Source organism: Xiphophorus hellerii, chromosome 11, assembly GCF_003331165.1.
Source record: "Xiphophorus hellerii strain 12219 chromosome 11, Xiphophorus_hellerii-4.1, whole genome shotgun sequence".
Lineage (NCBI taxonomy): Eukaryota > Metazoa > Chordata > Actinopteri > Cyprinodontiformes > Poeciliidae > Xiphophorus > Xiphophorus hellerii.
In genome coordinates, this window is record NC_045682.1 from 20,309,510 (window position 1) to 20,324,799 (window position 15,290).

The following is a 15,290-nucleotide window of genomic DNA, read 5'->3' on the forward strand; positions in this document are numbered from 1 at the left end:
AAAATGTTTGTGTTTGTTAATTTAACCATACTTAAATTAAATGCTTTCTGTTAAGCCACAAACATCTCTACATACATGAATGTCTGCAGCTTGTTTTCCACCACTTGGATTCACTGAAGACATGATGTCACCTCCTCGAATAATGAAAAAACTGGAAGGACCAGATCAAAGGAATAAATATGTCATCAGGAAGGCTGTGGGGGCTAATTACCCTGTCAGAGGAGGAGATGTTGTGTGCTTCATTCCGGGATGAATGCTGCTGGTGAGCTGAGCAGTGTTCACTCCCTGGAGGCTACAGCCCTGGAGGCCATTACCAGCAGCAGGAGGCAGTTCAAAGGTGAAAATCAAAATTGTTAATCAAGCCATTCTACAAAATGCAAATGTATTCTTGGCCTACAGGTTCCCACCTCTTGAATTACAATTAGAATTTAAAAAAAGGGGCGTGCCGTGGTGGCGTAGGGGTTAGCGCGACCCACATTTGGAGGCCTCAAGTCCTCGACGCGGCTGTCGCGGGTTCGACTCCCGGACCCGGCGACATTTACCGCATGTCTTCCCCCCTCTCCCTCCCCCTTTCCTGTCAGCCTACTTCATGAAAAGGGACACTAGAGCCCACAAAAAGACCCCCTGGAGGGGTTACAAAAAAAAAAAAAAAAAAAAAGAATTTAAAAAAAGAACTTTTTTGGTCTTTAGCATAAGCCGGTTTCTTTGATTGGTTTCATCTACTTGAATAAAAACGAAAGAAATCACCGCATCTTTCTTTACCGAGGCGAAGACTCACGCTCTTTACTTAAATAATGTTAATGGTTTGGAATGTTCCAGCATCTGTGTGTAATTTCATGCTAGGCTTTGTCGCCATCTAGCGGTCAAGTATTACATGAGCTTTTACATGTTAGCTTAAGGCTTAAGCTAACATGTAAACAACTTACCTTTTTCTGAAGAAACACGTTAGTTCGTCTTCGTTCTTCAACAACAGTTGTATCAGGAAATATATATATTTAAAAAATATTCAAGGAATGTAGTTCTAAAACATCGTGTTATAGGGAAAAATCTAGTGCGGTATAACAAGCTAATGTTGGGGTTCCACTGTAAACAAGTTATTTCTGCGCATGCTCAGTGAGCTTTTATCTAAGAAATGATTTGTAATTCATCCGAGTTCCGTCGGATTTTAATTTAATTTTCTGAAGGTATAACCAATTTTTGTTAATAGTGTACTAGTCTATATGTGGCAACAATCCACTGTCTTTCACATTTATCTCAAATAAAGAGTATGGTGTTAAGATGGAAATCTTCAATAAAAAACATTCGGACCTGGATAAAATGTCCAGATACCTGGTGGGAAAATGAGTTTTCTGCTGGGGAAATTAAAGTCCAATTTATTTTCAATTAGTGAAAAGAAAACACCAAGTGTTAAAGCTTGCTTTAAGGTGGATGAAACAATTCACTGTTCCAAATACCAGTTCCTTAAAGGTAGAATATCCAAGTTGTTCAATAAAAAGCTGAAAATCAAGAGGGATGTCAGTATTTCAAAGGGTCACGCTAACAAAATCTTCATCACCTTCATAGCCTTTGTATTGACCTATTCTTTAACTACAGTTCAGGACACATGCCATATGCCCAAATGTTTACGTTTATCTTCTACATACCAATAATTGGTGGGTTACTTTTGTTTTCCTTTATGAATTTGCAAAGTCAAGTACCAACTGCGAAGTTGTAATGCATTGGTATTGAATTCTGGGGTAGAAAACACAAACACAAAGAAAAACTGAAAAAAAAAATCTTTAAAATTTTTTTTTTACATATAAACAAAAACAATAGTTTACATGAATCAAAAAAATATTTCATCAGTGAACTTTAACATAAAGTTCTTCCTTTGAAATTCACTTTTACAATGCAGATTCATCTGAATAACAGGCATGCTTTGAAAGGCTGGAAAAGGCAAGTGGATGTCTGAGAAATATTGCTTTGGTTTTGACTACAGGTGGTATGTCACTGGGTTTTGGGTCAACATACCATTTCTTTCATGCTTTATTTTGTTAATAGCAGCCACTTCATTCTGTCAAAATAAAAAAAAGGAAAACAAGTTTGTACACTTCATCTAGTTTCAGAGGCATCTGAGGGAAATTGGTCAGATAAGAAAAAAGATCTGCTATGTAACAATGTCTAAATGAGGTGACCTGCACCTCCAGTAAGTACTCAGTAGCTGAACATCTGCTGGGTGGAGTTGCTCTGCTGCTGCTGCTGTTGGGTGGCTGTGGGGTTGCTCTGGGCTGGATCTGGACCCTGATTCTGGGTCTCCTGAGGTTCTCCATCCATGTGGGTGACCTGGCTGCCCTCAGCAGCTGAAACAGGCCTCCAAGCCAGAGTTGGTGCCTCCAGCTGGTGGCTAATTGGGTTGACCAGAGTGGTGAGGTTGATGAAGTGGGCCACGGACTGGGGTGCTGTACCGTTGGTAGGACCCACCGTCTCCGGGACAAGTTCAGACGGTCTGTTGTGGAGCATGGCGGAGCCGCTGACGGTGTCGAAGGTGACGGTGAGGATGGAGTTATCTAACGTGAGGGGCCGATCGGTGGCGGTCAGGTGGCCCACGGCTACCGGCTGCAGGCTGGTGAACTGGGCTTGGGAATGGCTGGTGATTGGTGTGACGGTGATGTTGGTCAGTCCGACCGAGCTGCTAGGGGAGGGGGCTGATGGAGCGTTAGGATCAGTCAGGACCACAACCTGAAACACCAGACGTCAGATTTATTGACAAGATAATTTAGTGATGACATCACAGAGAGGAACATTACTCCAGTTTTCCTTCTGACGAATATTCAATCAACAATTCAGCTACAATATTGTTGCATCTATTTCTTCTTAAGGAAAACCCATTGTCTCCTAACTTCTTCTAAAAATGACAACCTCTTAAAGCCGTGTCTCTTATGAAAACTTGACATCTACCTGCTGGATGCTCTGCACAGCAGAGCTCGTCTCCGTCTCCTCGCCAACAATGACGGTGTTGAATTCGGGCATGGCCGTGTGCCTCGGCTCAGTGAAATCGCTGTAGTCGTCAGACTCGGAGAGCTCTGGTTCCGCTGGGACTCTCTGCTTCTTCTTGGGGTGCCGGTTAGGTCGGACAGGCTTCTCATGGGACAAGCTGTCTTTCTCCAAGGAGAGGGTGGGCTGTCAGGCCAGACCATTCACAAAAGCACAAACCAAGTCAGATTTGTTTTTCTGTCTCCAACCAATGTCCCTCTATGTTCTGAGACATAATGTCTCCATATAATCCTCAATGGTAAACAAACCTGCACAATACTGATGGAGGAATTAGTAACAGTTGAATTTTCTTGAAAATCATCAAACTCATCAATTCTCATTGGCGCCACCTGCAGGCAAAAAAGGGAATGATTACATCAAGGAGTCTGGGTGTGAGGTGGAGTAATGGGTCAGGTCTGACTGCTGTCATACAGAAAGTGTGTAGAGCAGAACAAAATTTACACAAGTAAAACTAGCTCTACTAATTTTACTCAAATAAAACTACAAAGTAGTAACTTTAAAAAACTACTAAACTAAAAGTGAGAAAGTATTTGGTAAAAATACTACAAAAGTCCTTGTTTTGAGTTCATAACATATGACTTAATCAGGGCTGAAACGATTAATCAGACTAATTGTGATTATTGAAAAAATCATCAGCTAGAACAACACCCCTACAGCAGTAATTAAGCTACAACTGAAGATATATATATATATATATATATATATATATATATATATATATATATATATATATATTTATACACAAATTTTACTCAAGTAAGAGTAGTGATACTTCACAATATCACTAATGTAAAAGTAAAAAGTATGGTGTAGTAAAACTACTCCCAAAAGTACTTTTTCTTCCAAAAACAGTTACTCAAGTAAATCTAAGTAGTTACTCCCCACCTCTGATCATATAATCATCCCCCTCCCCGGGGGCTCGTCCGGGCTTACCTCGGGGTGTTTGCGGCGTAGATGGCGGTTCATGGAGGCACGGGTCGACACCTTAGTCCCACAGAGGTGACACGACTGGGCTTCCACCTTTTCATGGGTCAGGTGGATGTGCTTCTGCAGCATGTACTCCGTCAGGTACTTCTTGTCGCAATGTTCACACTTCCACGTCTTACCCACTGCAGCAACAGTGAAACAATGGTCAGTTCAGGACACTATTGATCACTCTGTAAAATGCTGGCTACATAAAGTGTTTTGTACAACACTAAACTAATTAATTAATTAATGGTACATTTTAAAGATGCATCAATCAATCTTTCATTTTATAACAGTGTAGGAAGTCTCAAAATAATACACAGTAATAAAAGCTCTTCACCTTTCTTGTTTTGTTGTACAGATATCATTTGTTAATTTTCTTCTTTTTTTAAAAAGTTTTTACCAAAAATTATAGCTTTCTTCTCAAATTTTTGTGGCTTTGAGGGTGCATTCACACCATCCCCGTTTAGTCCGCTTTAATCGAACTCTAGTTTGTTTGCCTAGAAATCTGCTTCATTTGAGGAGGTGTGAGTGTGGAATCAAAATCTGACGCGGACCAAAAAAGCAAACTCTTGCTCCCCTACAAACCTGGACCTCGGTTTGATTAAAATGAACTCTGCATATGAGAACGCCAATCAACTTTGAATCAAACTTTCTCATGTCAAAGTTGATTTTAGTGTGTCTAGCGCTAGTGAAAGAAATGGGTAGCAATGTTTCGCCAAAGACAAAAGAGAAATCCTGCAAATGCTCAAATCTGAAGAAGGAAGTGACGCTCAGTGTCTTCTTCAGAGATTTTTGAGCTGATTCCTTCAGTGGTTCTTCGTGCAGCGCCACCACAGACGAAGAGGGGAACAGGTTTCTCAAAGTGTGAAAATGAACCACAACTGCTGAAAACGTAGCAAATGTTGCAATTTTGCTCCCCAATCCAACCGAGTCTACCGGACTACCAGGTGTGAAAACACCTTTAATGTGAAACAAACTCCTGCCTCATGAGAGACTGACCTGTGTGGATTAGCTTGTGCGTCTCCAGGGTTGTCCTCTCGCTGAACGTTTTCCCACACAGTTCACACATAAAGTCCTTAACACCTGCAACCAAGTTGGTATGGAGGTAAATCAACAATAGTATGATCATTTTAACTTCATGGAAAAGTTCACTGAAACATCCCAAACCACCTGTGTGTCTCTTGAAGTGCTTCAGCATGTTGACTTTTTGGGCAAACTTGCGGTTGCATTCTTTACACTCGTACTCTTTGATGCCTTTGTGAAGCTTCATGTGGTGCCTCAGAGCATGCTTGGTTTTCATGCCTGCAAAGGGAGACATAACCGATATATAATTATAATCTGAGTATAACTTAAGAGATCTAGTTTCAACTTAGTAAAAAAAATGAGGGGTGTGATGCAAACCTTTCCCACACTCTGCACAGAGATAGTCCCGGTTGTCATCGTGAACCCTGAGGTGCTCCTTCAGCATGTCCTTCCTTGCGAATGATTTGCCACATTTCTCACAGCAGTGGCTCTTTACCCCTGGATCATGACACAGGAGCAAACACCTTAAAGATATGTTTTGGTATTCAAATAAACAGGAGAAGAAAATAAATTGATTTTTTTTTCTCCCCAATTCTTTCCAGAAGGTAATCTTTAATGAAAAAAAGAATTCAGCTAATATGCTGTTTCAGTGTTTTCTCATGTCTAAATATCAATTAAAGAATATCTTAAGGATCGGAACCATTCAGACAGCAACACTGATACAACTGCCTGAACTAAAAATCTGATATTTTTGCAGTAATTGAACACACCATGCAAAATTGCGATTAGCTAAAAACAACCCTCTTCAGCCGTAAACTAAAGGAAAACGGACTCAGTTAGACATTTTCTTTCTACAACCAAAAAAAAACAAAACAAAAACAGCTAGCAGACTTATGAGGTCAATTTCTCTCTGCCTGAGAGAACTAGCAATTGACAAGCGAATGTACCCAGAGCTAATTTAAGCAGATAACAGGAAGGCTGAACAAAGCAGGCTGTTGGCACGTAGGAGTAACGAGCACAAAGCATATTATGTCCAACATAAAAAGCGACTTTAAAGTTATCCCGTTTTAAGATCCTACAGAGTTCCCAGCGCGCTGCTCACCAGTGTGGATAATCTTGTGTCTTTCCAGGTTGCCGATGCTGTTGAAGATTCGACCGCACATTTCACACGGATGGATGTACCTGGAGGACAGAACCAGCTGGACTTTAACTCATCTTTCCCAAGACTTCATGTAGTTTTAAGTAGCACTAGATAGCAGAGGCGCTTCCTGCTGCCTTACTTCTGCACTGCAGGGTCGGGCAGCTGCTCTCTGTGAATGACCAGGTGAGCGTTGTACGTGGCCTTCAGAGCAAAGTGGCGGTTGCAGATCGCACAGCTGTGGCCTTTCTCCTTGTGTTGCTCTGTGATGTGCTTCAGGTAATCTCTGCCCTTCGCAAACGACAACTAGGTACACGGAAGCAGATGACTTGGGTCACGTACTGATCCCTGAAAACAGCCTGCTGTCCGGTTTGTATTTTTCACAGCCAAAATGTCTGGTAGCTAGCTACAGGGCTATATGTATTTCACCTCATGGAACTGTTTGTCATCCGCTATTTTAAAAAAATCAAAAATTAAGCTTACTTGACATTTCTTGCAGTTGTATTTGTGGTGATCAGGATCATCATCCTCATCTTCTTCATCCGTTTCATCGCTGTCATCTGGCGAGATGCCGATCTTCTTGATGAAGTCCTCTCTCTCTTGCTCATCCATTAAAGCAATGTCCTGGAACCAAAACAACTCCATTATTTTTTTTTTAACAGATGTCTTTCCTATAGTTGAAAATACAGATCGGACCAGGTCTCAAGGTCACCTTGAAATGCACGTGGATGTGGTCCCGGAGGACGTCCACGCGGAAGAACTTCCGGCCGCAGATCTCACAGGTGTATTTCTTGTCTCCGTGAGTCAACAGGTGTTTGTTCATATTGCTCCTGCAAGAAAACACCTGCGCGCACAGGCATGCAGTATGTGTGTGACGAATACAGCATCTGAGAACGCCTTTACTGCACGTCTACTTCCAACCATGTGTAAGACCGGTTGCCGGCAGCGCCTGAGACAAACCCTTACCTTGCCGCAGATGGGGCAGGGAGACGGTTCCTTCCTGTACTTGGTCCCTTCCTCTCCGTTCGCCTCCAGCTCTTCTTTCTTCATCTGTTTTGGGCCTGCTTACAAGTATAACAAGTTGAAGACGATGAGGGTGGCTCAGCTTTGCATGTGTAGAGCATGACATTTTTGCCCTTTCTTCTTTGCAAAGTAGCTCAGGGTAAGTGAGGATGGATTCAGAGTATTTAGTCAAGAACAGGATCAAGGTTTTTAATCGTATCTTTTCATCTGTAGGTTTAGCAGTCCCTCCAGAAAGTTGTGACGTTGTGTGTGCAACATAATTTTACTCATTGTTCGCAAATTTTCCTGCAATTTTCACCAGTAATTGCAACTTTTCCGGAAGTCTGACCAACCACATAAGGATTACCGCATTTCTTTCTTTTCAGACCACTCACAGCAACTCGTCTGAATTTTGACCAATCCTTTTAAATTCCCCTTCTAATTTAACTTCCTGTTTCACAACATCTCTTGAACGTCGAACCTGCAAAATGAAACGGTAACATTAGCGGGGATCTTTTGTGCCAAAAACATCTTGAGATGTTCTGTAGGATTTTCTTCTACTATGTAAACAGTTCATGTTAACTGGAGTTGAATCTTGACAACTCCTCAAGAAGTTGATTTTTTATGTATTAAGATTGCTACTTTAAGAAGATACTTGAAAAAGTTATTTGGACTTTAAACATCAATGTAAAAAAAAAGGTGCTTTAGGATGATTATATGCAGCAATTCCATTTGTTTCCTTCATGTTATTGCAAAAGTAAAACGTACAAAAAAAGCGCAACTCTGACCGCAAAGTTTTGAAAAAGACGCCACAAAATGAGTAATTTTAGGTCGCAACAATCACAAGAAAACATCCCAAGAGACTGGTTTAGAGTCACTGTCCAGTTGGAAGATAAAACTAAACCCGTTTGCAGCCGCTCTCCCAGGTTTTCCTGTTCCTGCTCTGCGGCTGCAGCGACTCACCCACGCTGTGCCTCCTGTGGTGCTCCTGCATCACGTCTTTGCGGTAGAACATTTTGTTGCAGATCTCGCAAGAGTAGAGCTTCTCGCCGTGCTTCTTCTTATGCTTGGAGAGGTTGCTGTTGGTGGAGAAGAATCGCGAGCAGATGTCGCACTGGAACGTCTTGTCGTCTGGGGATGTGAGAGAGGGACGAAATGAAACGAAAAAAAGATTCAGGTGGGACAGAAAAGCGGTTCGGAACGTCTTAGAAGAAGAGCGGAGAAACGGCACCTGTGCGGCAGTTGTGGAACTTTAAGGCGTTTTCCAGACGAAACGATTTCTCGCATGTGTTGCACTTATATTTGTAGTCTTGGTCAGGCTGCAGAGAAACACAAAGACGTCAACCAGCGGGAGAAAGTAAAAAGCCGGAGGAGACAGTTTGGAGTGTCACTCACCATGTTCTTGCTGTGCTTGTAGGAAATGTGCTGCTTCAGACTCTCCTTACGGCTGAATAACTTATCACATTCGTCGCACTTAAACAGCTTATCACCTGAGACGGGGCACAGAGGAATCCTGTGATGTTACACAACGCACAGCCACTTTGCTCGATCGACTCCAGTTTGCTTCGTCGCACGCTGCGGTAAAAGAAGACACCTGGCTCTTACCGTGAGACCGGATGTGTCTGTTCAGGTTGCTGCTGTTCTGGAAGATTTTACTGCAGAGGGAGCAGCGATAAACCCGCTTGTGCTCTCTGGCTTTGTGCCTCCTTTGGACAGCCGCGCCTTCAAAGGACGTGAGCAGGCTGCTGCTCTCTGATGATGCAGCCGCCTCCGAGGCCACCAGCTCCAGGCCTCCCAGCATGGGCTTTACGTCTGCACACATCAGGAGCACACACACATACACTGATGAGTCAACATAAGGAGACCTGCTTTTTAGCTGCAGCATCTTGTAGGGGTGCGCCGATTTAGTATCGTGCACCAATTTAGTTAATTTTGGGAGGTTTGCGATCAGCCCATATTTATGTGAGAAACTGATTTTCTCCATGTCTGCCACCCAAGTTAGTGTATCTGAAACTAATAAAAAAAATAGATCTAAAAGTTTTAAGGTCAAGAAATCTAAATCCTAGTATCTGCTACTTTGTTTAAGACTGATCCAAAAAGCCAGATGTTTGGTGTAATTCTTAAAAGTCTGACTCTTTTCTTTCTTACCTTTGGTCCTGCTTGTGAAGGGGGTCGCTCCAGGCCTGCGTCCCCTGGCTCTCCTCCCGCGGCCCTGCCCTCTTTTACGGCAAACCTGGGCCGTGTGGGGTTTCCCTTCCTCAACACCAGGGGCAACCAAGGACTGCACTGAGGCAACCTCACTGCTGACATCCAGGGTTATACCTGCAATCAATAAAAGGGAAATAAATGTACTGGAGCACGGAAACATGTCTGGATCCCAATCCTATTAAGAATAAATCCTGAGGACAGAAAGCGGAACACTAAGAGAAAATACTGCAAACTTGACTGAAATTTAAAGCCGCCATTTACAGATTTGTGAGAATTCAGGTGATTGATGCTTCAAGTTGTTTTACCTGCATTGTCGTCTTCAGCCGTGTGAAGCAGCAATTGGGCGTCTGATATCTTTATTTTAGCAGAGGACAATGTGACATCTGTTCAGGAAGAAAGAGCAGAAGGCACATTGTTTCTGCCCTGGCTCACCAGAATCTGTGCTGTAAAGTCTTTGTGATGTACAGAGCTACTCAAAGGTATTCATGGACCAAAAACTTTTTCACAATTTGTTGCATTACAACTTTCACTGGATTTTATTGCGATTTCATCAGACTCTGGGTTCACCAATTGCAGATTTCTTACTGATCCCCAAGTTTTAAAAAAATCCTGACCAGCCAACTCTAAATTTGGCTGATAATTTTTTTTTTTTGAAAAGTTGCTAAAAATAGTGATAAATTTGCTAGTTGGCAATAGTGGAGTGACCATTGTTGACCGCACACATGCAGATGTGACCTGATGTGTGGGTCTGCTGAATTTTTAGACCTTTGTGGAGGCAGAGAAGATTGATCAATAAATGTTGGCTAATTGCCGATTTCCCAAATTTAAGAAAATTGAGGCTGATTTATGAGGGCACCCTTACATGCGGCAAAGCGACAAAAGTAGAGTGTAGTTGTGAAGAGGAAAAGGATGTTAGTCTTGTTTCAGTGTTTTGCCACTAAAAGTCTAAGAAATATGCAATGCGTTTGCATTGGAAATGGAAAAATTAAAATGAAGTCAATATTTTCCATTTGCATGATTGTTTTCCTCGTGCCTCGCTCTCTTTCTACCAAAATACTTCAATCTGGTGCGCTGGTCTGGACCAGCCCCCTGTTTTTTGTAGGAAAGTTTTGTTTAAAGAGACTTCGGTGTCCATCATATTTGTTGTTTAGGTTGTTTTATTTCGGATATTTAAATTGCCTTCTAGTTCCAGTGTTAAGTGTCCCTTTGAAATGAAAGTTTATTGACATTTGATGGGGTGTACTTGCAGTGCTATTCTGTAATCAATATTACCTTAAAATGGTCTCAAAACAACAATATTATTATTTATCGCAATAACTTCTGGGACAATTTACCGTCCAGCAAAATTTATCGTGACAAGCCTTGTATTCTGCCCTCTTTCCTCCGTGGTAGTTGATAGGAGCAGGTCGGAAGACGGATGGAGCTCGCATTACAATTCGAGAATCATGAGTTAGAGTGGCCCAGTCAAAGGCCAGACTGAAATGCAACCAAGAATCTGTTGCAAGATTTGAAAATTGTTCTTCACAGATGCCGATAATAAATTACGTGCTACTTTCTTTTAATCTGTCTCATAAAATCCATGTAAAACACGCTGAGGTTTGTGATTTCCAGTTACCCGGTGGAGGCAGCGGTGGTGGCAGCTTCAGGATTGGTTTCTCCATCTTCTTGGCATAGAAGGCGCCATACCAGACTCTCAGCTCCGTTCCTGGGAGCACGTCCTGGTATACAGCAGAACCACATGTAGGATTAGCGCAACCCTCTGATAGCATGATGGCACGGCCAGGCTGGGTGAGGGTACCTGAGAGGTGTTGAAGTAAACGTCGTCATCCTGCTGGTAAGCAGTCAGGTTCTGGTGCTTGTGGTCGGTGGCAGGTCGCACCAGCATCATCCAGTTGCAGTCGTCCTCGCTGCTGCAGTCAAAGCACACCACGGCACCGTCCTTCTGGAAGATCTGCCCAACAGACGACAAAGTATACACGCAAGAACGAAATCTTTCTAGCACAACGCAGGGCTTGAATCGTGTTCTAAGTCGTGAGGGTTTATCTGGTGGCACCTTCAGAGGGAATACTCCTTCGTTCTCCAGAATGGGCACTCTCTTCGCTTCAAAGGGTCCAAAGCGGGTCCGCTTGACCAGTCGACGCAGGACGAACACCCCCTCCTCTCTGTTACCCACCTCTCTGATCTCCAAGCTGCTAGGGAGAGATGATCTGACGCAGGACAGAGAGAGAGAGTTTGCTTAAAAAATGAGCAAAATCCAGCAGGATTTAAGGAGCTGCACACTAACAATACCTGCATTAGTGGGTAGTGATAGCTAAAAAGGGCAAGTAATGGGGCTGAAATGTATTTATTTAGTTGGCTTTCAATTTTAGAGTGGAGTTTGGAGTCCAAATTTTTAAAGAATTTTATATTTTTAAGAAACAAGCAGAAAATAAGTTGAGGTCAGAGTTCATTATTCCACATTAAGAGACTGAAAAAAATAGCATCCAGAATTTGAGTGGTTTCTTTTGTCCTTTAAGAGAGCTCCAAGTAATGGTGGGCATTTATCACACCGTTTATGATTTATTGTGGAAAACTTCTTATGATAAAAATTTAGATTTATTGTTGTCTTGATAAATTTCAATTAATGATGTTATTCCTTCCCCCCCAAAAATGCCAAATTATCGGAAATGCTATGTTTGCTCTTTTCTCCACTGTTTGTTCCACGAGAGCCTCAATAAATATCAGTCATTTTGACATTATTGTGCAGCTACTATGTGCAGCAGTGTCCCTGAGAAGTCATTTTTACCATCTAGTTTTATCATAATTTTTAATTTTGTTACAATAGCACCACCAAATAGCGCGATAAATGTATAAGTCCATGTCACACCGCCCTTATTTCCAATGCAAACACAACTGCAGGCCAAAATTCCTCCACAGTGATGCAAAAACTTCTTGCAAGTTTTTCAGACGCTTGATGGCAGATGTTGCTGCATCAACCAGTTATTAGGTTTTGGGGTAACTAGATTTTATTGTATTTTATTTTTTTGTACCTTGATAAAGAAAATCATTTGAAAACAACTTCTTGTATTTACTCAGGGTACATTTGTTTTGTATTAAGGCTGGGCAATAAATCAATCTATATCGCGATAGACACTTCCTCAATACCAATAGAAAATGCACAACGCATGTTCAATAATTTCACTGAACTCTGCTCCAGGACCGCACAGCATTCTGGGAGATGTAGGCAGAGGGGAAGACTTTAGCCTCATCTTCTCACAGTCAGCGAAAGCAAGTTCGGTGTCATCAACTAACTTACTCGCTCTTTGGTTACCCCAGCAACAACCTGCTGAGTAACTTGTAGCTTCAGGTTTTGATCGCCATGCCTTACAAAAACAACATCATGGCGTGGAGAGAAAGGAGGAAATTAGAACAACAGCTCGAGATTAAATTGTGGATAAAAGAGGCAGCATTAAGATATTTAAAACAAATCATTATCGATATCCACTGATATGAAACACAAATATCGTTTCTCCGCCATATCGCCCAGCCTATTTTTATATACACGTTTGTTTGATCTGAAGCATTGCCACAAAAAAAGGGGAAAAAATAGAAATCTGCGCTTCTACTGTTATAACTTCAACAACTACTCTATTATTATTTCAGTAGCATTAGGCATTACTGTTGCTTTTATGAGAGAGACTCGGACAAACCATCCAAGTCCAGCTTGAACGGTGTTCCCACGCGGCCAACTCACCGAGCTCGACTGAGGACGAACGAGTCCTGCACGGTAACCAGCGGTCCCAGTTCAGGACACTCCGAGTCATGGTAGTGACCACAGTCCTCGCACCCTGTGGAAGGGATCACATCTGTCACCACAGCCTGCTCCCACGCTGTCAGAGTCAGAATACAGCGACGGGTGGATTCATACTCACAGATGAACTCATCTGGGGTCTGCTCAGCCATTACGCCAGCCTGCACAGAGAGGAGACGGATTTTTATTCTGTGTTTGGCCATGAAATAAGGAGGAAGCTGACAACATTCAGGTCATTTGAACACAACTACTTGTATGAGTGAGTGTTTAAAAGAACCGAACCTGCATAAGTGTTTGATGGTCCTTTTCGGCTGTACCTGAACACATCAACCCCTCTGATAGACAACAATGTGTTTGAAAGCACTAACTGCGTTTTTTATTTAATGTTTGTGAGTCACTCGGAGGCTGCATTTATTTTCAATCTAAGGAATCCGTGTAAGAGTTGGGATCCAGGATTTGAGTGGTTCCCAAACTCTAGCCGGGTTTTAACTCCGATCTGAGCGGCTTCTCTTCTCTACAATGTAACAAAGAACAGTCGGCATGGCGGCTGGATCGGAGACGCAAACCACCAAACCGGAGTCGGTGCTGTTCAGCGCCGGGGTGAGAGCCGTGGGAGCGGCGCCGAGAAGCCCCGAGCGACCCGGTCACACCGGCTGCACTTTTGCTGGCAGACTGCGTCGCCATTTTGATGGAAACGCGAGTAAATTAGTGAGGAAACACGTTACCTTTTCTGCAAAACAGCCTTCATTTAGCGAGTCCTGACTCCGGGTTCCAATCCGCTCCAGAAACGGCGCAGGACCGGAAGCGAAGCCGAGCCCATTGCATTTTGGGAACTGTAGGCTGAGGACAGCAGTTATCGCTTAAACCAGAAAACGAGAAAAGACCTTAAATTTCATAGTTTTTGCTATTCGAGAGTTGATTTACTATAATATTAGTGTTTGAAAACACTACTACATGTGTTGTTTGTTCTACATAATATCATGATTTCAGTGACGTGCGGTGAGGTGCAATGCTGGTGAGGCACCGACTTAATCATAATCAGGTATACAAATGTAGACCACCTGCACGTTATTGTTAACGTAAGGAAATTTCGCGCATGCGGACAAAGCTGGAGGGCAAAAAGATAATCTGCTGCGGCGGTAGAATAATTCTGTTAACTCAATCAAACTTGGACATGTAGATATTATTAATTTCGTGCTGTGCTCCACAGCAAAGGGAAAAACCGTTAAAGTACAACTCAAAACCACGTCTTTCACGCTCTCTGCATTGGCCAGGCTACGCACAGACTCGTTGCCATAGCAACTGACAACGCCAATAAAAAATACGGAATTATTTCCCACACAAAGAGCAAAACATTCAGTCTGTTGCAGTAAGATGGTTTTAGGCTTAGTGTTTATTTTGCGATTATTATTAAGTGATTGCTGTGGTACGAGGAGAAAACTATAAATATATCGCTGAACTTGACTTTACTGAATGGCTAGCTCGCTGTTACTGTCTCTTACTCTGCAGTTGTGGAGTCACAATGTCTGGGATCATGAGCGCCCCCTGCCATGAGGCAAGAGAACTGCCTGCCTCGCCTCGAATCTGTTCTCTGCGGTTTCTGATCGCTCCACAGCACACGAAACACGTTACACACACAGTTGGTGACAAAAAGCTTTGTACATTATATACATAAGCTAAATTATGGAAAATCAGTTCATACATATAATGGGTTTTTTTTAACCCATTTTACTGGAGACGTACAGACAGGAGGCTCAGCTCGCTGCTGCCTCACCAGCTTCGCTTCCGAGCATTTGACTGGGAAAATGCAAAAATTCAGCTATTTCGAAGAAAAAAAAAAATCAAAATTGGTTAAGCTAAATAAAAAATAAATACTTTACAGTACAAACCACAGGGTGAAAATAGCGATATGAATTATTTTATCATTATATTTTTCCATTATGACACGTGAGGCTCTGCCCTGACCGCACGTCCCTGCATGATTTCATGATGAAATTTGTTTACATAAACAAATTTCGAAGTATATTAGCTTATTTAAAAGCTAATATATGCGCCGTCTGGCAAAGGTATTCATACTGCTTTAACTTTTTCATTTTGTCATATTAGAAACGTAAATATATTTAAGTT

At 42.3% G+C, this 15,290-nt stretch overlaps 1 protein-coding gene across 2 annotated transcripts; it reads right to left on the reverse strand.

The window, feature by feature from the left end:
* Positions 1-1,758: 1,758 nt before the first annotated feature.
* On the reverse strand, positions 1,759-14,273 carry prdm15 (PR domain containing 15). Of its 2 annotated transcripts, none has more exons than XM_032577196.1 (24): positions 13,889-14,273; positions 13,285-13,324; positions 13,107-13,200; positions 11,427-11,580; positions 11,172-11,324; positions 10,989-11,091; positions 9,679-9,756; positions 9,314-9,487; positions 8,771-8,977; positions 8,561-8,655; positions 8,397-8,484; positions 8,129-8,296; positions 7,130-7,227; positions 6,876-7,007; positions 6,647-6,787; positions 6,306-6,469; positions 6,128-6,207; positions 5,404-5,523; positions 5,173-5,304; positions 5,002-5,085; positions 3,967-4,142; positions 3,282-3,362; positions 2,938-3,159; positions 1,759-2,718 (listed from the first exon to the last, which is right to left on the reverse strand). In XM_032577196.1, exons 2-24 carry the CDS (start codon positions 13,313-13,315, stop codon positions 2,194-2,196), a joined length of 3,300 nt encoding a protein of 1,099 aa, XP_032433087.1. In that variant the 5' UTR covers positions 13,316-13,324; positions 13,889-14,273; the 3' UTR covers positions 1,759-2,193. The 2 variants fall into 2 exon arrangements, with proteins under 2 accessions (XP_032433087.1, XP_032433088.1); XM_032577197.1 differs by having other exon boundaries at positions 7,130-7,224; positions 13,889-14,272.
* Between the last annotated feature and the right edge of the window lie 1,017 nt (positions 14,274-15,290).